General features: G+C 39.4%; 1 protein-coding gene across 1 annotated transcript in view; it reads left to right on the forward strand.

The window, feature by feature from the left end:
• The window catches only part of LOC108598379 (titin), a 69,233-nt gene extending 43,870 nt beyond the window's left edge, over positions 1-25,363 (forward strand). Inside the window, 18 exon segments of the mRNA XM_033293699.1 lie at positions 9-233; positions 235-2,473; positions 2,715-2,939; positions 3,431-7,105; positions 7,107-8,131; positions 8,190-12,417; positions 13,006-18,492; positions 18,706-18,747; positions 18,813-19,064; positions 19,193-20,161; positions 20,252-21,919; positions 21,981-22,122; positions 22,178-23,193; positions 23,258-23,563; positions 23,747-23,851; positions 23,909-24,103; positions 24,164-24,466; positions 24,533-25,363. Of these exon segments, the coding sequence (XP_033149590.1) occupies positions 9-233; positions 235-2,473; positions 2,715-2,939; positions 3,431-7,105; positions 7,107-8,131; positions 8,190-12,417; positions 13,006-18,492; positions 18,706-18,747; positions 18,813-19,064; positions 19,193-20,161; positions 20,252-21,919; positions 21,981-22,122; positions 22,178-23,193; positions 23,258-23,563; positions 23,747-23,851; positions 23,909-24,103; positions 24,164-24,466; positions 24,533-24,723 (22,293 nt within the window). The 3' untranslated portion in view covers positions 24,724-25,363.
• The last annotated feature ends 278 nt before the right edge of the window (positions 25,364-25,641 follow it).

Below are 25,641 nucleotides of genomic sequence, written 5' to 3' on the forward strand. Positions count from 1 at the left end.
TCACGGAGCTTCCTGAGGAAATTCGTGTGGTGGAAACCATTACTGAAGACGGCAAGCCCAAGAAGAAGAAAATTCGCACACGCGTGATCAAGAAGGTTAAGGGCGACAAACAAGAAGTCACCAAGATCGAAACTGTCGAAGAAGATGACAAGGAGCCCGAAACCACTGTAACAGTTGAAGAAACTCCAGTGGAGGAAGATAAGCCTGAAGAAATCACGGAGCTTCCTGAAGAAAATTCGGGTTGTCGAGACCATTACTGAAGACGGCAAGCCCAAGAAAATGAAGATTCGCACGCGCGTAATCAAGAAGGTTAAGGGCGACAAACAAGAAGTCACCAAGATCGAAACTGTAGAAGAAGATGACAAGCAGCCCGAAACCACTGTTACAGTTGAAGAACTGCCAGTGGAGGAAGAAAAATCTGAAGATATCACGGAGCTTCCTGAGGAAATTCGTGTGGTGGAGACCATTACTGAAGACGGCAAGCCCAAGATGAAGAAGATTCGCACACGCGTGATCAAGAAGGTTAAGGGTGACAAGCAAGAAGTTACCAAGATCGAAACTGTCGAAGAAGATGACAAGGAGCCCGAAACCACTGTAACAGTTGAAGAAATGCCAGTGGAGGAAGAAAAACCTGAAGAAATCACGGAGCTTCCTGAAGAAGTTCGTGTTGTTGAGACCATTACTGAAGACGGCAAGCCCAAAAAGAAGATTCGCACACGCGTGATCAAGAAGGTTAAGGGCGACAAACAAGAAGTCACCAAGATCGAAACTGTCGAAGAAGATGACAAGCAGCCCGAAACCACTGTAACAGTTGAAGAAATGCCAGTGGAGGAAGAAAAACCGGAAGAAATCACGGAGCTTCCTGAAGAAGTTCGTGTTGTCGAGACCATTACTGAAGACGGCAAGCCCAAGAAAAAGATGATTCGCACACGCGTGATCAAGAAGGTTAAGGGCGACAAACAAGAAGTCACCAAGATCGAAACCGTCGAAGAAGATGACAAGCAGTCTGAAACCACTGTAACAGTTGAAGAACTGCCAGTGGAGGAAGAACAGTCTGAAGAAATCACGGAACTTCCTGAAGAAATTCGGGTTGTCGAAACCATTACTGAAGACGGCAAGCCCAAGAAAAAGAAGATTCGCACGCGCGTAATCAAGAAGGTTAAGGGCGACAAACAAGAAGTCACCAAGATCGAAACTGTCGAAGAAGATGACAAGCAGCCCGAAACCACTGTAACAGTTGAAGAAATGCCAGTGGAGGAAGAAAAACCGGAAGAAATCACGGAGCTTCCTGAAGAAGTTCGTGTTGTTGAGACCATTACTGAAGACGGCAAGCCCAAAAAGAAGAAGATTCGCACACGCGTGATCAAGAAGGTTAAGGGCGACAAACAAAAAATCACCAAGATCGAAACTGTCGAAGAAGATGACAAGCAGCCCGAAACCACTGTAACAGTTGAAGAAATGCCAGTGGAGGAAGAAAAACCGGAAGAAATCACGGAGCTTCCTGAAGAAGTTCGTGTTGTTGAGACCATTACTGAAGACGGCAAGCCCAAAAAGAAGATGATTCGCACACGCGTGATCAAGAAGGTTAAGGGCGACAAACAAGAAGTCACCAAGATCGAAACCGTCGAAGAAGATGACAAGCAGCCCGAAACCACTGTAACAGTTGAAGAACTGCCAGTGGGCGAAGAACAGTGTGAAGAAATAACGGAGCTTCCTGAAGAAGTTCGGGTTGTCGAAACCATTACTGAAGACGGCAAGCCCAAGAAAAAGAAGATTCGCACGCGCGTAATCAAGAAGGTTAAGGGCGACAAACAAGAAGTCACCAAGATCGAAACTGTCGAAGAAGATGACAAGCAGCCCGAAACCACTGTAACAGTTGAAGAAATGCCAGTGGAGGAAGAAAAACCGGAAGAAATCACGGAGCTTCCTGAGGAAGTTCGTGTTGTTGAGACCATTACTGAAGACGGCAAGCCCAAAAAGAAGAAGATTCGCACACGCGTGATCAAGAAGGTTAAGGGCGACAAACAAGAAGTCACCAAGATCGAAACCGTCGAAGAAGATGACAAGCAGCCCGAAACCACTGTCGATAATCTTGATGAAGTCACTACAGTTAATGTAATTGAAGAAGAAAATAAGGAACCTATTACCAGCGTACATGTAGAAACAGTTCCTGTCGACGAAACTTCAACCACTCCAATTCCAATTGAAGAACTGCCAGAGGAAATAGTCTTCACTGAAGAGCTTTCTGATGACAAGAAACCAAAGAAAAAGACAACCAAAACACGTACATTCAAAAAACAAGGACCAGAAGATGAGCAATATTACCAAATTCAAACAATTGAAGAAGAAGGCAAAGAGCCGTATTCACTTATTCGCGTAGTGAGCGATGATAACATTGCTGATATTATCGACATTAGTAAGCTTGACGATGAACAAGTTCCAAAACAAAAACAAAAACCACACAAACAGAAGGGTAAGAACACTATTCATTACACTTTACAAACACAACATTTTACACAAAAGCTTTTGATGAAGTATACGCATTTCATTTACCTATATTTAAAGAATATATTTAAATTTAGAGTCTATTATTGTTTATTTTGTTATAAACGTTTTTATTTGTGGTCGTACCATAACATCCAGATAAAACTTGTAACTAACAACATTTCTCAACTCATTCCAAATTATTTAACATACAAACAACAAAAACACAGCGGAGAAACCACAACCCCAACACAAAGATACGGAACACCCAGTATACATTACAACATTCAAGTCTGTTCAAAACGATGATGGCGAAACAACAATTCAAACTGAAAATAAAATAATATCTGAAGAGGAAGGCATCATTGTTGAGGAAATTCTTAGTGATACTGAATCCAATAAAGAAGACAATACACACTCAAATGTTGAAATTGTTGAAGTCAACGAGCCTACAGGTGATTCATTCTTACAAATCTTTTCTATTTTATATAATGCGTACAAAAAACTTATCAATTCTCTTAAAATAATTAGAAATAAGATACAATTTGCATTAACGAAGATGATAAGTAATAAAGGTAGCTGCTATACAAACAGTCATGGTTTGATTTTGTAATCAAACTATTTAGAACAAATTGCGGCATAGTAAATTCGACTTAATAACACAAACAAAAACACAAATACTTTCTGTTTTAAAACTTTGGCACAATAATACTAACGTAATATGTACTTGTTCTACAAATTCATAAATAGCAAAAAAAGCAATACGTACATAATTATTATGAATATTTCAATATTTAAGTTAACATTATGCAAGCATCTAGATGAGAACACTGAACTTTCTAAAGTACAAAGTTTATGTGTTGTAAAGCATTATATAAAATGCAAATATAATTTTAACAAATTAGTTTAGTGCTAACACACAAACACATAATTTTCTCTCAAACAGACCAATACAACAAAGAGTACACTATCACAGAACCCGAAGATGTAAGTGCAGACAACACCGAACATACACCAATTAAAGACAAAAAGACTAGACAGAAACATAAACAAACACAACCAAAACAATTCGAACAGATTGACGAGACAGTAGAAGAAACTGCTGAGTTAGTACCAGCTGATAAAAAGGGAAAGCCCAAGAAGAAAAAAGTAATAAAGACAAAAAAAGATGAAATGGATGAATATATTCAATTTCTTATACATCAAGAAATTCCAAAAACTGTGCTGAACCCGTATACACGGACAGATATGGAGCAACCTCAAAGAGCAAGACGCGACTCATCTATTAAGCCAATGAAACTTACGCCAATAAAAATAGAAAAAATCGAAATCAAAAAACCGAAGAGGATTGAAATAAGTTCTGTTGCCGAATTTCCGCAAATGCTTAAACTTAAAGCACCAAAACAGCGACCAAAGGATGAAAAAACAAAGAAAGCTGGAGAGGGATCATTTAAAAATAAGAAACTTAAGAGCGTTATAAAGTTTATTCCTTACGCTCCTTACTGTTTCTCATACACCGTTACCGATATACAAACTAACTGTGATGTTGGTGAACTTTCACGTAACGTAGAAGAGGCAGAAGAACTCCTGAAACTACGTCCCAAGAAATTTAAGCATACGAAGCCTACTAAAGCCGTATTGGAGCAACCCGATTTGCCAACGACTGATGACGAAAATGTTTTGCCAGAAGAGAACCAAACAAAACCTAAATACGAACGTACAAAAAAAACCAAGGATGAAAAGGAGAAAAATATTTCGAAACTAAAAATTGGTAAAGGAAAAATTCCGGAAAATGTGGAAAACATTGAAGAGGTTCAACTCAAGCCAGTTGAATTTGATATTAAGGATGAGCAAGTTATTGAAAAGCCGAAAACTGTAGGCAAAGAAAAAGAAACAATAAAGAAAGACAAGAAACCCAAAAAAGATGATGAGATACTCGGATTCAAGCCAATTAAGGATATTGACAGCGATGAAGAGCAAAAGCTTCAAGACTTCAAATATGAGCTCATTGAATTAGAGCCTGAAATAATAATAGATGAAGTGGACAACATTACTCAACCAACTATTAAAGAGCCTAAAAAGAAACGTAAAATCAAGGTTATAACTGCATCTGAAGATAATCTTATTGAGATTGTAGAAGTTTCTCCGCTCGATTGCAATGTAGAAGACGTGATATATCAAGTGACTATAACCAGCTCTGAAATTGATGAAAATAGGCCAACGGAAATGAAACCCTTAAAGAAGAAAGTCAAACGAATGACTAAAAAGGAATTGGCTGAGTTTGAAACAGACATAAGAGAGGAGCCTGAGCAGAAATTCTATGAAACCACTATTTATGATTTCTACGAAGTTAAACTTACTGAACTACAACCAGAAATAGAAACATCTGATGAAAAACCAATGAAGGAGAAGAAGCATAGAATTTTGCATGAAAAGGGGGATGAAAAACAAATATTGGAAATTGTTGAAATAACTCCTACGGAAGGCGAAGAGCCATTATATGAGGTAACAATTAAATCAATTGAAAGTTTAGAGGAAATAGATTCTCCAAAAACAACTGATCAACCAAAATTGAAACCAAAGAAAATGACGAAAGCTGATCTTGATGATTATATTCAAATGCTAATCAATGCAGAGATTCCAATCACTGAATTAGAAAAATACGAAAAAACTGATATTGATGGTAAGCCGAAGAAACTTAAAAAACAAAAGAGCAAAACCATCGAGCCTGTTTTCGACGAAGGTGAATCTTTTGAAATTGGGCTTACGCAGGAAGAGCCTAAGAAAATGCCAAAAGAGAAAAAGCAAAAACCAAAGGCTATTATAAAGGAGAAATCAGTGGATGAAACGCCAACCCCCACTAAACATGAGGAATTCACAATAAATACACTTGATTCGCAGAATATTCCAGAAGGATTATTAGGCGACACAATAGAGAAACCTCTTCTAAGTGTTGAAGATATACTTACTGATATAAGTAAGACTCTACCGATACTTGTAATAGAAGAAAATATTGAATCTATTCCAGAAGCTCTCGAAGATATTGATATACCAGAAACTAAAATAATTAAAAAGCGAAAGATAAAAGCACGGAAGGGATCAAAGCAGTATGAAATTCAAATAGTAGAAACCCAAGAAAATGTCGAGGATGACAAAATTGCTAACGTTACAGTTATTACATTTGAGAGTACTGATTCAACTATCGATAAGCCAAGCAAACAACAACCAGAAAAGGTAAAGAAAACTGTTAAGAAAGTTAAGAAGGAAAACCTCAAGGAGTATATTGCAAATGTTATCGATGAGACCCCCACTGTAACTGATGTTATGCTTTGTGAAGCCACATCCACACTTCCAGATAAGCAACCATCCGTGGAAGATGATACTACAAGTTTCAAAACAATAGTCTTAGAAGAAGAAGCCGAGATATCTATTGAAGGCTATGATATATCAGATAATAGAGCAAAACCCTCCTCAAAAGACAAAAAAAAGAAAACAATCAAGCAGAAAGAAGTTAAGGTAATTGAAGAGTTGCCAATAACAGATGTAGATTTTACTCAGGAAGAAGAATGCCCAAGTGAACATAATGATGACAATAAACTTACTTCGCCTGATTCTTTCTTGGCTGAGGTAACCGAAAATGAACCAAAGCCTAAGAAAAAAATACCTAAGCAGAAAGTGGAGAAAAAAGTATCTAAGCCAATTTCTGAATACACTATCCGTATTGAAGAACTTGCTCCTGAAACTTCAACAGAACAAATTATAAATGAACAAGGAGAAGAAGTAGAGAAAATTACTACCAAGAGGAAACTAAAAAAGAAAGAAGGTCCAAAGGAGTATGTAATTGAAGTAATTGAGACTTATGAAGAAAATAAGCCTGATATGGAGCTAATTGTCAAGACTATTGATGTAACGCCCGACTCAGAAGCTGAGCTTCCTGAAGAACACAAAGTTAAGGTTGTGAAAAAGAAAAAACCTAAAGTAGAGGATACGGACAGCTATATTCATGAATTAATAGAAGAAGATACTCCGAAAACCGAGCTAGAGTCATTTGAAGCAACTATGGTGACAACAACACCAGAGATCAAGACGCCAAAGAGGACAAAGAAGCATTACAAAAAGACCACGGAAATTATTGACGGTGTTCCACAAACTATACATGAGATTACAATACAAGAATTCGAGCAAGTCACAGAGGAGTTACCAGACGAGAAAGAAATTGAAGTAATCGAAGAAGATTTCCAAACATCCGAGCCAATTGAAGATCTTAAAGTTGACGAGTCTTCAGAAAAACCTAAGGATAAACCAAAAAAAGACAAGAAATCCAAAGTAAAGGTTACTGAGCAAACACCAGTGAAAATTGAAAATATTGAAGAAGCCATAGAAGTCGTCAATGAAGAAGTTGATGATGGGTCAACCAAGGAAGTTCAAGTTAAGAAGCGCAAGGTTTTACGAAAGCAAGGTCCCAAAGAGCAAGTTTTTGAAATAACAGAAAAAACTACTTTTGATGAACCCTTAGCAGAAGTCACTATTGTAGAAATCTTAGAAGATGATAAGCCTGATAATGTGGAATTACCAGAAAAGCCAAAGCCTCAAATTAAGAAACAAAAGAAGATAAAACGTGATCGTTGAGCCCACACAATTTGAAGTCATTGAAGAAGAAAAGGCAGAAGTTGTTGAGAAGACTTCAACTGACGTTACGAAGCCAAAGACAAGAACCTCTAAAACAAAGAAGCCCACTGAAAAGGTCATGGAGCATACAATCCGCATCGAAGAGCTTGCACCGGAGACTACAGTAGAACAAGTCATCAATGATCAAGGAGAAGAAGTTGAGAAAATTACAACCAAAAGGAAACTAAAGAAGAAAGAAGGTCCAAAGGAGTATGTAATTGAAGTAATTGAGACTTATGAAGAAAATAAGCCTGATATGGAGCTAATTGTCAAGACTATTGATGTAACGCCCGACTCAGAAGCTGAGCTTCCTGAAGAACACAAAGTTAAGGTTGTGAAAAAGAAAAAACCTAAAGTAGAGGATACGGACAGCTATATTTATGAATTAATAGAAGAAGATACTCCGAAAACCGAGCTAGAGTCATTTGAAGCAACTATGGTGACAACAACACCAGAGATCAAGACGCCAAAGAGGACAAAGAAGCATTACAAAAAGACCACGGAAATTATTGACGGTGTTCCACAAACTATACATGAGATTACAATTCAAGAATTCGAGCCAGTCACAGAGGAATTACCAGACGAGAAAGAAATTGAAGTAATCGAAGAAGATTTCCAAACATCCGAGCCAATTGAAGATCTTAAAGTTGACGAGTCTTCAGAAAAACCTAAGGATAAACCAAAAAAAGACAAGAAATCCAAAGTAAAGGTTACTGAGCAAACACCAGTGAAAATTGAAAATATTGAAGAAGCCATAGAAGTCGTCAATGAAGAAGTCGATGATGGGTCAACCAAGGAAGTTCAAGTTAAGAAGCGCAAGGTTTTACGAAAGCAAGGTCCCAAAGAGCAAGTTTTTGAAATAACAGAAAAAACTACTTTTGATGAGCCCTTAGCAGAAGTCACTATTGTAGAAATCTTAGAAGATGATAGGCCTGACAATGTGGAAATTCCAGAAAAGCCAAAGCCTCAAATTAAGAAAGCAAAAGAAAGATAAAACGCGAGGATATCGAAAAGCTACGTAGTTGAAAGGTTATTAGAAGACTTCGTTGAAGCCCACACAATTTGAAGTCATTGAAGAAGAAAAGGCAGAAGTTGTTGAGAAGACTTCAACTGACGTTACGAAGCCAAAGACAAGAACCTCTAAAACAAAGAAGCCCACTGAAAAGGTCATGGAGCATACAATCCGCATCGAAGAGCTTGCTCCCGAGACTATAGTAGAACAAGTCATTAATGAGCAAGGAGAAGAAGTCAAACAAGTGAAAACTACGAAGAAGATTAAAAAGAAGGAAGGACCAAAGGAGTATTTAATTGAAATTACTGAGACTTATCAAGAAAATAAGCCAGAGGCAGATGTGGAAATAACAACGATTGAATTACCTTCCGATGACGTAACCGCAATAGAAGAAGAAAAACCATTGCGTCCAATTGACAAAGTGAAAAAGAAGAAACCAGTAAAAGATAATTTGGATGACTACATACAGAAATTAATAGAACAGGAAATAACAAAAACCGATCTTGAGAAATATGAACCAACAGAAATGGAATCAAAGCCAAAGCCAACTAAGAAAAAGCCAAAGGCGCATCACAAAAAGAGTGTTGAAATTATCGACGGTTTACCAGTCACAGTGCATGAATTTGATGTTATTGAACCTGAGTCAGAACCACAAAGCGAAGAAGAGCACCTTACTCTACTAGATGATGACAAAGTATTGTCACTACCAGGAGAAGAGCCTAGTCAATATATCGCAAACGTATCTGACGAAACTAAAGTTAGTACAACAGAAACCGAGCCCTTGACTGACATAGACACTAAACCAATAAAAAAAGAAAAGAAACCCAAAAAACAAATTGTAGATGAGGCTCCAATAATTTTAGATGAAATTCCTGTTTTCATCGAAACTTTGCAATTACCGGATGAGGAAGGTTCACTAAAGGAAGTTACTGTTAAGAAACGCAAGGTAGTAAAAAAAAATGGTTCTAAGCAAAATGTTTTTGAAATAACAGAAACAACGAGTGCAGACCAACCCATGGCAGAAGTTACTGTTGTCGATATTACGGAAGTTGCGAAAACAGATGCAGATGAAACATCAGTACCCGAACAACAACCATTCAAAAAGGCAAAGAAGGTCAAAAAAGATGATGTAGATCAATACATAATTAATGTTATTGACGAGTTTGTGGAGGAAACGTTAGTGAAACTTGCTCCCGACGTTGCTGAGGATACAAAGGAAGATAAACCGAAAAAACATAAAAAATCTCCAAAGAGATACACTATAAGTGAAGAAGAGAAGCCCGATTATAAGGATGATGCAGTGGAGCAGACAGACGCTGAAACTTTGGATTCACCCATTCCAGAAATGCCCGAAACGTCACCTGAATTCACTTTTAATATTAAAGAGAGTGATTCAGTTGAAGAAAAGAAACCAAAGAAAACTCCCAAGAAATCTAAATCAGATGTCATCAAGAAACCAGATCAGGATGAGCATCCAGGGTATCTTATAAAGACATCGTCAGAGGAACCGAAAGATATAATTGAATTCCGTGAGGAACAGGAATCATTAGCTTCTGAACTGGAAGACAAGCCAACTGAGCAGATAATTTTCCATATAGAAGAAATTGAGACTATTCCAGATGTACCCAAAGAAACTGAAGACAATAACGAAAGTAAAGATTTAGTCGTCAAAAAGAGGAAAATTCGAAAGCAAGTTGGACCGAAGGAGGAAATTATTGAAATTGTCGAAACTGCTAAGGATGGTATAACTGAATTTGAAGTAACTGTTTTGACAGAAGAGCCTTCAGAGCTAAGCGAAGAAACTCTCAAGGAAGATAAGCCAAAGAAGGTGAAAAAATCTAAAAAAGTACCTAAAGATGATCTACATGACTATATTCAAAAACTCATCGAACAAGACATACCAAAATCTGAGCTTGAAAAATATGAGAAAATAGATTTCGATGAGCCAATCAAAATTAAAAAGAAACCAACAAAGAAAGTTCAAGCCCCAGAAGAAATACCAAAGGACGTTTTAGATGAAGCCTTAAAAGAGGTTATTCCTGATGATAAGCTTTCACCAGTCCCATCTAAAGAGAAGCATCAAATGCAGATAAGCGTCAAGGAATATTCACCAGAGCCAACTGAGCAAAAGCCTTTTGAAATAACAGTTCTTGAGGAAATCGTTGAGAATAAGTCTATGCCTAATGAAGAAGGTCAAATTAAGGTAAAGGAAGTAAAAACAAAGAAAATAAAACAAAAGAAGGGACCAGAAGAGGTAGTACATGATATTACTGTTGTGCTCGACAAAGATACAAATGAATCTGAAGTCACTATAATAACATCAACTCCGAACGAAACTGAAGGCAAAGAACAAATTGTAACAAAACAGAAACGTATAAAGAAACTCAAAAACGACGACGTTGATGAATTCATTCACACAGTAATTGAGGAAAATACTCCCAAAGATGTTCCACTTTGTATTGATGTTACTGAAGAAATCACCCTCGAGCCTAAGAACAAAAAGAAAATCAAGCAACCCAAGGTAAAGGAAGAACCATCTTCTCAGGAAAAACCAGTGCCAGACGATGCGAATATAGAAATTGTAGAAGAATTACCAAAGGAAGAAGCAAATAATGATGCTATTGTACATATAGAAGAGGAAATTCCTATTATTGATAATACTGAGGCGGAAATTGAACAACCTGAAATCAAAAAAATTATCGAAAAGAAAAAGAAGGCTAAGTCAAAGATTACTATCGTGGAAGAGCAACCAGTGGAAGAAACAAGTGAAGCTCCTGCAGAAGTTATTGAAAAACAATCAGATATTGAGCCAGATAACATAGAATACCAAGTTTCTTTTAAAGAAGAAGAAATTATTTCCGAAGAGACGCCGAAGAAAAAGCCCGCAAAGGTTAAACAAGATGCTGTTCAACCTTTAGAATCGAAATACGAAATTATTGTAAAAGAAAGCGATAAAGAGGTGGAACAATTAGTTCCACTAGAAGTTGAAATTATTGAGAGTGATACTAAGGTTGAGGAAACTACTAATGATCTTGGCGAGGTGCACACACAAGTTACTACCAAGCGTAAGATAAAACGTCCAAAGGGAGATGCCAATGAAATTATTGAAATAATCGAAGTAGTAAGAGATGATCAACCAGATGCGGAAATCACAATTGTCGAATATGAACCAGAAAAACCATCAGATGAAAAACCCAAGGAAACGAAAAAGAAAACAAAGAAAGTTAAAAAAGATGATATTCATGATTATATACAAAAGCTAATCGATATGGAAACTCCTATAACCGAATTGGAAAAATATGAGAAAATAGAATTTGAGCCATCAGTGAAAGATAAGCCATTCGATGGCTTTATTAAGATGAGCGAAGAAATTCCAACGGACAAACCAAAGAGGGACAAAAAACAAAAACAAAAAGAAACGTTGAAAACGGAAGAATCTCCGCATGAGCAAGTGGCTGAAATTAGAGTCATTGAAGAGGAAGCTCCTATTGAGACACCCATGCATGTTGTGGAAATCATAGAAGTTCAACCAGACGAAATACAAATCGTTGAAAAGATTAGTGATGAAGGCAAGCCAGTTCTTGAAAAAACAACAAAACGTTTACTGAAAAAGAAGGGACCGACGGAGGATACTACGTACAAAATAACAACAATTGAAAGCGAGGATAATGATACAGTAACGGTAATAGTAGATGAGGAGCTTAATACTGCTCCAGTAGAAGACAAAGAAACTTCTCCAGAGGAAATCACAGTGAAGACAAAACCAAAACCGAAAAAGTCACTAAAAAAAGTTAAGAAAGACGAGTTAGATAAATATGTGCAAAAACTGTTAGAGGAAGAAATACCAAAAACCGAGTATGAAAAATATGAAAAGGTTGAAATGCCTGAAAAACCAAAGAAACCGAAGACAGAAGATCGTGCATCAGAAGAGGTAAAGCCTGATTCTACAGAACTAAATTTAGCTGAAACTGACTCAACCAAACCCAAACACAAAAAGACTAAGACCGTTAAGCCACAAACTATAGGTAGTGAGGAACATAAGCCGGACGAACCAACACAGACTACATTAGAGACAGAAGACACTACTGAGTTTACACCAAATCAAATTGCACACCCTGAGGACACAGCCACAGCACAAATTACACCAAGCGCACATGATGAAACGCCTACTCAAGATGACACAAAAGAAACAGTTCAGAAAACAGTAAAACATAAGAAAGCTAAACCAGACACAGTTAAAAGCGTTGAAACAAGTAAGTTATTAGATGAGAGTTAATGGCGCCTTTAAACTTCAACACCCGCACACGCAGCACCATCTGCTCTGTCTGTGTCTTATGCCTTTGTTTATTCCTATTGAAATCAACGTTGAATTCCAATTACTGCGCCTATATCTACCCTAAGTCTCTGTCTCGCTCGCTCCTGTTTTTCTCTCTGACTATTTTTCTTTGCCTCTCTCTACCTTTCCCTTTCAATTCTGAAATTGTGCTCGCACTTTTGAATATAATTTCAGTCACATTAACTCGTATTTAGACTTACTAAACACCCAAAACCTCTAATTGCATGTTTGTAAAGTATTTTAATTTGTTCCAATTTGCATAATATAATTGAAATTATATTCTACAACTGATTAAATAGCAAATATTAATTAACCTCGAAAATATATATTTATCTAAATAATGTTTAGGACTTTTCGTTAATATTGGACAAGCGCTCTAGTATTATTTACAACCGCTGTAAATATAAAAATATTTTCAACGCATTTTTTCGCGAAAGCAGTGCACGGAAATAAATATTCTTCGCAAGCTGAATTATACTTAATTACCAATGTATTTTTATAACAGGTGAAGCACCAGAAGCTTATAAGCATTATGATGTGAGCATAATCGAGGAAGAGCCTACTGAGGAAGAAGTACAGCCGGAGAAAATACATGAAGTTCGAGTTATCGATGAAATTATCGAGGTCCTAGAGTCCCAGCCTATAATAGAGGAAGTGGAAGAAGCAGAAGAGCAACCTACGGCTGAAGAAACATCTGATGATGTCACAAAGCCAAAGACTAAGAAAAAGAAGATTGCCAAAAAAAAAACCAACGAGCATGATGAACTAATTCAAAAACTACTAGAACAAGAAATTGAAAAAACAGAATTGGAGAAATATGAGAAGGTTGAGTTTGATATTCCCAAGAAGTTGAAACCAGAATTCGCTAATCTCGAGCCGATTAAGATTGAAAGGAACGAACAGAAGCCGACAAAGCTTACTATTGTTGAAGCAACTGACGCTCCCAAGGTGGTGAAGCTGAAGCCTAGCAAACGCAAGGAAAAACCAGCAGAAGAGCAATCTGTACAACTTCCTAAGTTTAGGCTAAAAACGCGAATGATTATGGTTGAATATCCTCCAGCTCCGCTTATTCCAAAACATACGGAAATTGGTGCAATTAAAGAGAATGGTGAATTGTCTCGCAATATTGAGGAAGCAGAAGAGCTTCTGAAATTCAAGCCACGCAAAACTAAGAAAATAAAGAAAATCAAGGATGACTTGGAAAAGGTAGAGCTGGAAAAGTATGAAAAGTACGTTAGTAGCGATGACGAGCCTGAAGAAAAAACACCTTATCAGAAACCTGAAAAAGTACCAAAGCCAGAGGAAATTCCTGAGGATGTCAAGCTTAAGATTGGTAAGGGTAAGAAGAAGCCAAAGGACGAGGAACAACCTGAGAACGTTACACTCAAGAAGACACCTCAAAGGCCTAAGGACCAAGAAGAGGAAATTGAGCAGAAACCAAAGCCAAAAGAGATCGAAGTTGTCGAGGAACAGATTTTGCAACCCAAGGAACAAGAAATTAAACTTGAACCATTTGAGCCAACTGAATTTGAGCATCCCGAATATATACCTGAGGAACTAGAGCAGGTTGAGCACCCGGAGAAGCCAGAAAAACAAAAGAAGCCAACTAAAACAAAGTACAAGCCAAAAGAAAAATCAAAGCCAGAACAGGAAATAAACATATCAGAAATTGTGCCAGGCAAGCCAAAAGAAGAAGAACAGTTACCTGAACAAGAAATCAAGTTCCGCATTCCTGAAAGTGAAGCACCTGACGATACTGAATCTGGCATTAAATTAAAACCAATTGAAAAAGCTCCAAAGGAGACGCCCACTGATGAGGTTACGGTTAAGACAACTGCAGTGGAGCCTCAGCCTGTTGACGATGTCACCGAATTAGAAGATGTAAAGAAATCTAAGAAGCATAAATCAAAGCCCAAGCAAGAAAAACCTAAAGAAGACTCCACAGATGATAAGCCAACAGATTATGAAATATTAGTTAAGGAAGAGGAGTCTACCATTGAAAGTCCTGTCGAAAGTGAAGTTCCGAAAGAAGTAAAGATAAAGGAAAAGAAACCGAAAGAAGTCCCCGTACAAGATATTAAAGTTATCGAAGAAGCTGAACAGTCTGAAGAAGTGCCTGAAGATATTCCATTCGAATATAAGATAACAACTACGGTCTTAGAGCCTGAAGAGTTGCCAAAAGAACATCAAGTGAAAGTTATTGACTTTGATGAGCGGGAAGTAACTACTGAAGAAGTTGTTGAAGAAAAAGTAATCACCAGAAAGAAAAAACCCAAACCAGAGCAAGTTGAAGAATTCCAAGTGACACTGCAAGAACTCAAGAGCGAACAAACAGTGCCAGAAGAAGCATCTGCTGAGGTTTTAATAACAGAAAGGCAACCTGAGCAACAACTTGAAGAATTTGAAGTGGAGCTGAAACTGACAGAGCCGGAGCCTCAACAAGTACCTGAGCAGGAAGTTACTCTTAAGAAAAAGTCGAAGAAGAAGCCCATTCAAGAGGATGACCAGCTTAAACATAAAGTGGTCGAAGAAATCCCATCCAAACCTATGGAAGATGTAACTGAAATCATCGAAAAGGTGGAAGAAGAACACGAAAAGCCCACACCTAAGTCATTTGAGTTCCAAATAACAGAAACCGAGGCTCCAGAAAAACCGATTGACATAATTGAAGAAATAGTTGAAGAAAAGCCTTCTCCAAAACCTACTCCTAAAATAATTGAAAGCTATGATTCTTTCGAAATAAAGGTTAGCGAATCTCAAGCCGAAAAAGTCATTGAATTACAGAAAGAACAGATAGAAGAAGATGTTCCCGAAGAAATCAAAATAACTAAAAAACCAAAAGACTCAAGTCCAGTAGAAGCTGAATTCGTAATACCTGAGCCAAAGACAGTTGAAGAATCAAATGTTGAGGCAGAAATCAAGCCAAAGAAAACGAAAAAACCAAAGAAAACGGAGGAAGCGGTTACACAAGAGATCAAAATCATGGAGGAGGATGTCGTATTGCCCGAAGAAGTGATAGTTGAAGCTCCACAGGAAAAAATTGTAGAAGAGGATAGTGCTCCCATTGAAACAAAACCAGAAGAATATACAATTCGTGTATCTGAAACTGAAGCTGTGAAAACAGAGGAACAATCGGCCGCCGAATTCACAATCAAAAAATCAAAGCCGACTCTTTCTTCTGTTGAAGAGCCAGAAGCTGAATTTGTACTTAAGGAAACCAAACCAACTGAAGAAGTTTCAGAAGCGGCCGAAATTAAAACTAAAAAGCCTAAAAAGAAGATCAAAGATGTTGAGGCAGAGGAATTAAAGATTACAATCACTGAAGAAATACCTCAAGAAGTTCCATTAGTGCAAGAAATTGAAGAAGTTGTAACAGAAATTGAGGAGACAGCGGCTTTAGTTGAAGACAAAATGTATAAAATTGGAGTAAAGGAAACTCAACCCGAAAAACCGGTAGAAAAAGTTCTCGCAAAGGAAGAAACTATTGAGGAGCCTATTGTTGAAGAGCCAAAGCCAGAAGTATACGAGGAACACAAAGTCAAAGTCATCGAAGAAACACCACGTCACGAAGTTGAAGAAATTGTCGAAGAAGAAGTTAGGGTAACTCGTAAAAAGAAGCCTAAGCCACAAGTTACAGAAGAGCCAGAGGCGGAAGTTAGTATTCCTACATCCAGTCCTATAGACGAAGTAGAAGCAGAGCAGACTGTCTCCATTGTGCCAGAAAAGCCATCCGACGAAGAAGCAACAGAGCTTAAAATAACTGTAATTGATGAAATATCTCAACCGCAAGAGCTTGTTCAAGAGATTGAGGAAATTGAAGAATCAACTGAGACTTCACCTGAAGAGAAGCCACATGATTACAAGTTTAGTATCAAGGAATCTGAGAAACCAAAGGAAGCTATTGAAGATCTACCCGAAGAGCAGGTTACCATCAAATCAAAGAAAAAGAAGGCCCCTGAGAAACAAGTTATGGAAGAGCCGGAAGCGGTATTTGAAATCAAGGCAAAACAACCTGTTGAAGAAGTCACAGAAGAGGCTGTAATAAAAAAGAAGACAAAGAAACCAATAATTCAAGACGAGGCTGCTGCTGAACTTAAGGTGACCGTTACTGAAGAAGTAACTCCGGTAGAAGACGTTGTACAAATTGTCGAGGAAGTCGAAGAGCAACCACAAGATATATTTGAAGAAAAACCGAAAGAATACAAATTCAAAGTAAAAGAAAGTCATCCTGAAGGTCCAGAAGAAGAAGCGGTTTCCCTACCAATGAAAAAGCCTAAGCCAGTTAAAGTTGTCGAAGAGCCTGAGGCAGAAGTTACCTTGAAGCCAAAGCCAATGGTTGAAGAAGTTGTAGAAGAAGCAAAAATATCAACTAAGAAGCCGAAAAAGAAGGTTGATACAGAAGCTGCTGAAGAATTTACAGTTAAGGTACAAGAAGAAATTACTCCTGAGCCAATCATTGTAGAGGAAGAGGAAGTTGTAGAAGAAATTCGTGAGAAAAAATCAGAAACGCAAACATTGGAAGAAGAAAAATATACAGTTAAGGTTCACGAAGAAATTGTTCCTGAAGAGAACGAGGAAGCAGAAGTTCGCCTACCTAAGAAAAAGCCTAAGCCGGTTGCAATTGCTGAAGAGCCTGAAGCTGAAATTACCCTCAAGCCACAGCCAAAGGTTGAACAAGTCGAAGAAGAAGCAAAAATTACGACGAAGAAACCGAAAAAGAAGGTTGTAGAAGAGGCTGCCGAAGAAGTTACTGTTAAGGTAGAAGAAGAAATTACTCCAGAGCCAATAATCGTAGAGGAAGAAGATGTTGTAGAAGAAGTTCAACTGGTAAAGCCACCATCGGAAGAAGAAATCGAAGAAGCCGTATTCAAAGCCAAAAAGCCAAAGAAAATTGAAGATGATGAAGTGGCGGCTGAAGTTACTTTGAAGCCTAAGAAACCCAAGACCAAAGAAGTGCAGGATGAAGAGTTCCAAGTAGAGGTCAAGTTGCCAATCGAAAAGAAGGTCACTGAAGAAACATCCGACGAGACTGTACAGCTAAAGAAAAAGAAGAAGCCTCAAAAGGTAGTAGAAGAGGCTGCAGATGAGCTAAAGCTGCAACAAACTGTTATTGAAGAAAGACCCATAGAAGTCGAGGAAGAAGAAATCATTGAAGAGGCTATTGTCATGCGCAAAAAACCTCAAAAGCCATTCCAACCGATAGTCGAGGATCTTGAGGAAACAGAGTTCAGTCTTTCATTCAAGAAACCACATACTATTAACGAGGGTGTCGAAGAAGCAGCTACTGTACTTAAGAAACGCCCAGTCAGGCCAACCACTATGGACGAGGCAGCAGCAGAGCTTTCAATTAAACGACTTGAGGAGGAATACGAAGAAGGCGATGATATCGAAGAATTCGTCGTGAGTCAACGAAACAAACCAAAGCAGTTGCAAGTTACAGAAGAAGAAGATCAAGAATACACAGTCAAAAAATTGAAGCGCCGCAAGAAGGTGGATCTTCCAGAATTCACCGATGTTGAAAATGTTACTTTCCGTGCAAAGACCACAAAAACTAAAGAGGATGTAGATCAAGAGTTCAATATTGCTCTAGACTCTTATGCTGAAGAGGAGGTCTCAATGTCTGGCAAGGTCAAGGTTAAGAAACCAATAAAGAAAACCTACTCTGAAGCAGCTGATGAGGCTAAAATTAAAATCATACAAGATTATGATGACGGTGAAGGACCAATTATTGAAGAAATACACGATGATGAGGATACTATTGATGAGGTTGAAGAGCCTGAGGAGTATATGATTGAAGAATTGCCTCCCGATGAAGTCGACTTCAAGCTGAAACCGAAAAAGCAACCAAAACCAAGCTACTCAGTTCAAGATGAAGAAGAAGAACAATTTTTGATAGGCATACGTCATCCAAAACGTGACTCGGTAACCTATGATGAAGACTCTTTCACATTTAAAAAGAAACGCAAAGTCATTCAACAACTTTTCAATGAAGGTATGTTTTTCAAAAAGGTCAAGATGCAAAGAATAATAAATAGATTAAATATTACTTATATGGCAATAGCTTAAAATTAAAGAAGAGGTAACATTGACCCCAGAGATAATTGTTAGTAGCTAACGCATAACAAAATTTTGTAACCTTAATTAACAATGTCATTAAAATATTTTCAACTGCATTAAATAATAAAAACTATTGCGTTTCATACAGATGGCGCGTCTCTCAACATTACTCGAGAAATGGATGTGGATGGTAAGTGGAAATTGTAATCACTACAATAACTAAGAGTATTTACCTAATATAATCTTATGCTATAGAATCTACCGTGGAAAATATTATGTACTCCATTTGCAATTATATTGCGGACAACGATGAAGCCATTAATTTAGTCGAAGGCGAAAAGGTACAGGTTATTGGACGACATAGCTCTGAATGGTGGTATGTCAAGAAGAGCATTACCGAGGAGGAAGGCTGGGTGCCTGCACAATATCTAATGGAAACATCCGAATATGCGCAATATGTACAAAACAAATTGCACGAAAAGATTGACAAGCTGCCCGTATTTGAACGTAAGTAAATTCTTGCAAAAGAAATCAAAACTATTGATATGTTTAACAACTTTGTTGACTTTGTGCCCGTCAAATGTAATTAACACATTTCTTCAATGTATTGTACTCATGTGCTTATGTATATTAAGGACCTGGACCTGAAGACAAGCCCATTGCTCCGCGATTTATTGAAAAGCTGCAGCCCATACACACACCCGATGGCTATACCGTACAATTTGAATGCAAGGTTGAGGGTAATCCGAGACCACAAATAGCGTGGTTCCGTGAAACAGCCATTATCAAGCCATCACAAGACTTCCAGATGTTTTACGATGACGACAATGTTGCCACACTGATCATACGTGAAGTTTTCCCTGAAGATGCAGGCAAATTTACATGCGTAGCAAAGAATGCCGCTGGCTTTACCTCAAGCACAACCGAGCTGATTGTGGAAAGTCCATTGTCGGATCATGGGTCAGATGCCACAGCCTTGTCACGTCGCAGCATGTCGCGCGAATCGTCCTTGGCGGATATACTCGAGGGCATACCGCCAACATTCTCACGCAAGCCCAAGGCGCAATATGTGGATGAGGGCACCAATGTCATACTCGAGTGCCGCCTCGTTGCCGTGCCTGAGCCAGACGTGGTCTGGACCTTCAATGGCGAAGATATCGATGAGCAAGAGCTGACAAATGTACGCATTGTCACGGAATCCGATATGCATATGTATTGCAGTGTTGTGCACATAACCAAGGTGAAGAAATCTCAGGAGGGCACATACGAAGTGATTGCAAGCAATCGCGAGGGCGAAGCTCGTTTGCCCATTACCCTGAAGGTGCGTACGTCTGACAAGGAAGCTCCACAAATTCTGGAGCCATTGCGCAATATGGTAATACGTGAGGGCGAGAGCGTGGTGTTATCCACACAAATTGTAGGCAATCCAGCGCCTAAAGTTACCTGGTATAAGGACGGCAAGCCCATTAAGAATGCCAAATCGGATAAGGACTTGCATACTTTGACGCTGATAACACCCAAGAAATCAGAGAAGGGTGAATATACCGTAAAGGCAGTTAATCCCTTGGGCACTGTGGAAACTACAGCCAATTTAACAATTGAAGGTATGCAACTTTTTGTTTAATGTCAACTATAAGTTTATGCTTTTATGTTAAACTAACATTTTGATTTTTTATTAATTTATACGAATTTAGAAGCGAGCAGTGGTAATGCAGAGCCGCCATTATTTGTGGAGCGTTTTGAGGAGCAATCCGTGCCGCAAAAGGGTGAAATACGTTTGCCTGCGAAGGTCTCGGGCAATCCCGTGCCCGAGGTGCAATGGCTGTTTAACAACACACCCTTGTATCCCAGCGAACGTGTACAGCAGCGCTATGATGGCGAGAATATTGAGCTCATTATACAGAATGCCAATCCAGAAACAGATTCGGGCGACTACAAGTGCATTGCCAGCAATCCCATTGGTAAGACATCGCACGGTGCGCGTGTAATAGTTGAGGTCGACGAAGTAACCTTCACCAAGAAGCTGAAGAAGACAATTACCATTGAGGAGGTACAGTCTCTGACACTAGAATGCGAAACGTCTCATGTAGTGACGACAAAGTGGTTCTTCAATGGCAAGGAGCTAAGCGGCATGGATCATCGTGTGGTCGTTGAGGATGGCAAGATACACAAGCTGGTTATCAGAAATACAACCCTAAGAGATTCCGGTACCTATGTCTGCAAGGTGAAGAAACAGGAGACGCAATCTACGGTCGAAGTGCTGCAACGCAAGCCAGACTTTACCAAAATGCTGGAGGACTATGAGGTTACTGAAAAAGACACAGCTATACTTGATGTAGAGCTAACTACTGAAGCTGTTGAGGTAACCTGGTACAAGGATGGTGAGAAGATAACACCAGAAAGTAAAAACTGCGAGTTTATCAAGGACGGCAAATCCAGACGCTTGGTCATCAGAGATACAACCATACATGATGAAGGCGAATACACATGCAAGGTGGATGATCAGTCCTGCAGTTGCGAGCTGGTAGTAATTGAGCTACCGCCTGAGATTGTAAAACCTCTGGAAGATGTATGCGTAACCAAGGGCGAAACGGCCAGCTTTGTCTTGGAGCTCAGCAAGGGTGATGCCTTGGTCAAATGGTTTAAGAATGGCAAAGAGCTGAAGTTCAACGAGCGCATACAACTTACAATTGATGGTAAGAAGCAAACATTGCGCATACTGAAAGCCAAACCCGAAGACATTGCCGAGTACTCCATACAAGTGGGCGAACAGACTTCAAAGGCCAAGCTGCAGGTAGAGGAGCCATTGGTGGACTTTGTAGTGCGTCTGCCAGACGTCAGTTTGGCTACCAAGACCAACGATGCTGAGTTCAATGTGGAGCTCTCACAACCTGATGTAGAGCTTACCTGGTACAAAAAGGGCAAGCCCATTAAGCCGAACAAAAAGCATGAGGTCTTTGTTGAGGGCACTGTAAGACGTTTGGTTATACACGATGCCAGTGATGAGGATGCGGGTGAAATAAGCTGCACGGCAGCAAATGTCACCAGCAGCACTAAACTGTGTGTTGAAGAACTGAAAATGCCACCAGTGATTACATCCGACAAGCAGCAAACCGTTAAGGTAAAGGAGAATGAAGATGTTACCTTTACTGTTAAGTACACGGCTGCTCCCGAGCCAGAGGCTGAGTGGACCACGGGCAAGGTTGTCATACCCAAGTCAAAGCACACAATACCCACAATAGACGAACAATCGGCTACATTGACAATTAAAAAGGTTGTCGACGCTGATGAGGGCGAGTACACAGTGAAGTTGGTGAATCCCGTGGGTGAGGCAGAAGCCAGTTTACATTTGGTTATAATGCGTAAGTAGACAAGCATATTGACAAAACACAAAACAAACAATAAACAATGTTCATTTTGTAGGCAAACCCACGGCACCGGGCACACCACAGCCTTTGGAGGTGATGCATGATTCCATAACGCTGTACTGGAAGGCGCCTGAAGATGATGGTAATGCCGAAATTACTGAGTACATTTTGGAATACCATGATGTGAAGACAGAAAAGTAAGTAATTTATATTTATAAACAAAATGTAGCTATAAATTATGTGTTTCAATAGATGGACTGAGATACGCAAGATTAAGGACACAACCTATACAATAAGCAAGCTGAAAATTGACACGGAGTACGTATTCCGTTCCATCGCTGTCAATGAGGTGGGTCCATCACCACCCTCACCAGTATCAGCGCCCATACGTTTGATGCCCAAGGTGCAAAATGAAGCACCAAGCGTACGGGAACCGCTGCAGGATACGATCAGTGAGCTAAACAAGGAAGTAACGCTATCCTGTGTATTTGGTGGCATACCCGAGCCGACTGTGACATGGAAAAAGAATGGCGTAGCCTTTGAGTCGAGCAGCCTGCGCTATGAGAAACGTGTGGCCAAATATATAATTGAAAAGACAACAATTGAGACTGAAGCGAGCTATACGTGTGTGGCAACAAATGAGAAGGGCTCGGTGGAGACGACGTGCAGACTGAAACTGCTGCAGAAACCAAGCATAGACATTGAGGACAAGTATTTGTCACAAAAATTGCGCACAGGCAGCACACTGACCATTCCAGCAACAGTACGTGGCTATCCACAGCCGACAGTCAGTTGGCAGAAGGACACTGTCGAGCAGACAACCAGCAAGGAGATTAGCATTGAGACAACAGAGACTAGCTCGACGTATAGCGTTAAGAAGCTCACACGTGAGCATTCCGGACGTTATAAGGTGACGGCCACAAATGAAACGGGCTCCACGTATACGGAATGCACAGTACAGGTGATTGACAAGCCAAGCAGACCGCTCTCACTGGAGATTAAGGACATTAAGAAGGATTCCATTACGTTGGAATGGACACCGCCCATTGACGATGGCGGCATGGACATCAACAAGTACATACTAGAGAAATGCGATGTGCAAAACAAAATCTGGATGAAGGTATCGGACTTCGATAAGGAAATCAACTCGTATGCTGTGCAAAAGTTATCCATGAATGCCCAATACATGTTCCGTGTAGTCGCCAGTAACCCGATTGGTGAATCCGAACCCACAGAAAGTGAGACTGTTACAATAACCCGCAAGTTTGGTAAGTTTACTTATTATAAATGCTACTACAAGTACTCTATAAAAATTATAATAATTTACTGCAGAGAAACCCTCACCGCCATGTGGGCCAACCACTGTATCTGGCATGAATGACACTTCATTCAACTTGGCCTGGCAGCCATCGGAGAGCGATGGTGGCTCCAAGATAATCGAATACATTGTGGAAATAAGGGAAGAGACTGAAACCATTTATCGCTCAGTGGGCATCACAAGCGGCACTGTAACCAACATACATGTCGATAAAGTGAAACGCAACAAGGGCTATATGTTCCGTATCTATGCCAGAAATGAAGTTGGCACCAGCGAAGCGTACGAGACAACAGAGAAAATTGTTGTAACACGTACAATAAGTAAGTCAACATTTCTTTATTTTTGCTTATAAACTTAAATTGCTTAACGCTTGCTTTTATTCTTAATGCTGCTAATGCTTTTAATTGCTGACTACTTTAGCCAATATGGGTAGGTTTTAAATTTAACAAATAAATGTATCACTTACCCCTGTATTAATGATGTTCATAATTTTTGCTGAGTAGCGCCACCATCACCGCCACAAAATCTGAGAGCGCCGGACATAACAAGTCGCAGCGTTACACTCGATTGGGAGGTGCCGGCTAGAAATGGAGGCTCTGAAATTACAGGTAAGCAAAAAGATTTGTTAACAATCAATTGGGGTATAAAATATTATTTTGTTTTAGGCTACTGCGTGGAGAAACGTTCCTCAACATCGAGCAGCTGGACAAAGGTCATCACATTGGATGCCCATCAGCTGCACTATACTATTGACAATCTGAAAGACAAGTGCGAGTATTGGTTCCGTGTGTCAGCGGAGAATGAGGCTGGTTTAGGTGCACCAGCCGTCAGCGAGAGCATTTCGCTCAAGACACATGCAAGTGAGTGAACCAGAATCGAATCCAATCTAGTGAACTAGTTAATAATACAAATTTGCATAGCTGTACCATCGCCACCGACGGCACCGCTGGAAGCGCGTGTTATTGCCGCGAATGCACACGTATTTGAATGGGGCATACCCGAGTCAGATGGTGGTGCGCCACTGCTGGGTTATCACATTGCCATACGTGACATGAAGAAGTCCATGTGGATTGAGGTAGGTCGCGTGCCCGCCGGTGTGCAGAAATTCCAAATCAGAGACTTGCAAGAGAATCACGAGTACATGATACGCATATTGGCCAAGAACGAAATCGGTTTGAGTGAACCGCTAGAATCGGAAGAGCCCTACAAGGTTATGACAGCAGGTAAGTGCTCGAAATAGCAAAAGTAAGCTATGATTTTATACTATTACTATGTTTAAACGCTTGCAGGACATGCTAGTCTGCCTGATGAGCCGCGCACGGAAATGAGCACGTGCAATACTTCCTCGTGGCTGCGAGATCATAATATGGATGCTGATATACATTCATATGCGCGTGGTCGTCTGTTACAGCGCGATGAGTACTTCTTCCGTCTCTTTGCGCAAATGCCCAAATCGAAGAAGAAGAAGAACTCTAAGTAGACAACGAAACAATTACTTTAGCCTTTTAGATTCTAAGCATATTTCAATTTCTATATATTTCTATTTCATTTGATTTTAAGCTTTTTGTACTATCTCTCTTTTTCTCATGCTGTAAAGATGCTGTAATGTCATTTGCTAACAGCAAAGCGATGTTCACGCTCAACTTGTGCACCCAAGTGCGAGCGAAGACAAACTGAAGTCCGCAAGTTTGCGCGTGAACGTGGCTTAAAGCTGTTTTAACCAAAGGTGCAAGGCAAACATTACATATTCTATAATTAAATTACGTTTTTTGTTTTGCTTAATATGTTTTTAATTTATAATTTCAATGCTTTAATTTTATAAGCTGTGATAAAGTATAGCTATCGAACGATCAGAATATAGTCATAAATTTTGCTGCTCAAGTGCAAGCACCACGTGTATCGGGCTAAAGCGTTGCACAGTTACCAACAACAAGCAACGTAACCACTCGGGAGACAAACAACAAACAATGGTGCAATATGTTTATGAGTTATGTTGCATTGTGCATTGCTTTAGCCTTTGCCGTTGTGTGCTGCAATTTTGAGAGGCAAACAATTTATGGCTTATAGCAAGGGTTACATACTTATATATTGTGCAATACCTACTATATGAATAAAAATTCATTTTTAACGAACAAACTTCAAGTAGCGCTTCAACTGTAGCGCCAACTAATTAATTCATTAGCCAACAAAATCTAACTTTCTATGTAAAGTTCTCTATTAAGTTTGCCTTCGTTTATTTTTTTTTTGTTCTACACTCAAAACTCTTAAAGTCGACGAGTGGTGGCACAACGACGACAGCTAGTCGCATGCGTGTGTCCTGGGAGTGTGGCAGACACCGACACTAGACTATAGTTATGCGTCGTTGAACTTATCTGGATGACAGAGCCAAATGCTGCAT

The sequence above is a fragment of the Drosophila busckii genome, chromosome 3L (genome assembly GCF_011750605.1).
Source record: "Drosophila busckii strain San Diego stock center, stock number 13000-0081.31 chromosome 3L, ASM1175060v1, whole genome shotgun sequence".
NCBI classification, from domain to species: Eukaryota; Metazoa; Arthropoda; class Insecta; order Diptera; family Drosophilidae; genus Drosophila; species Drosophila busckii.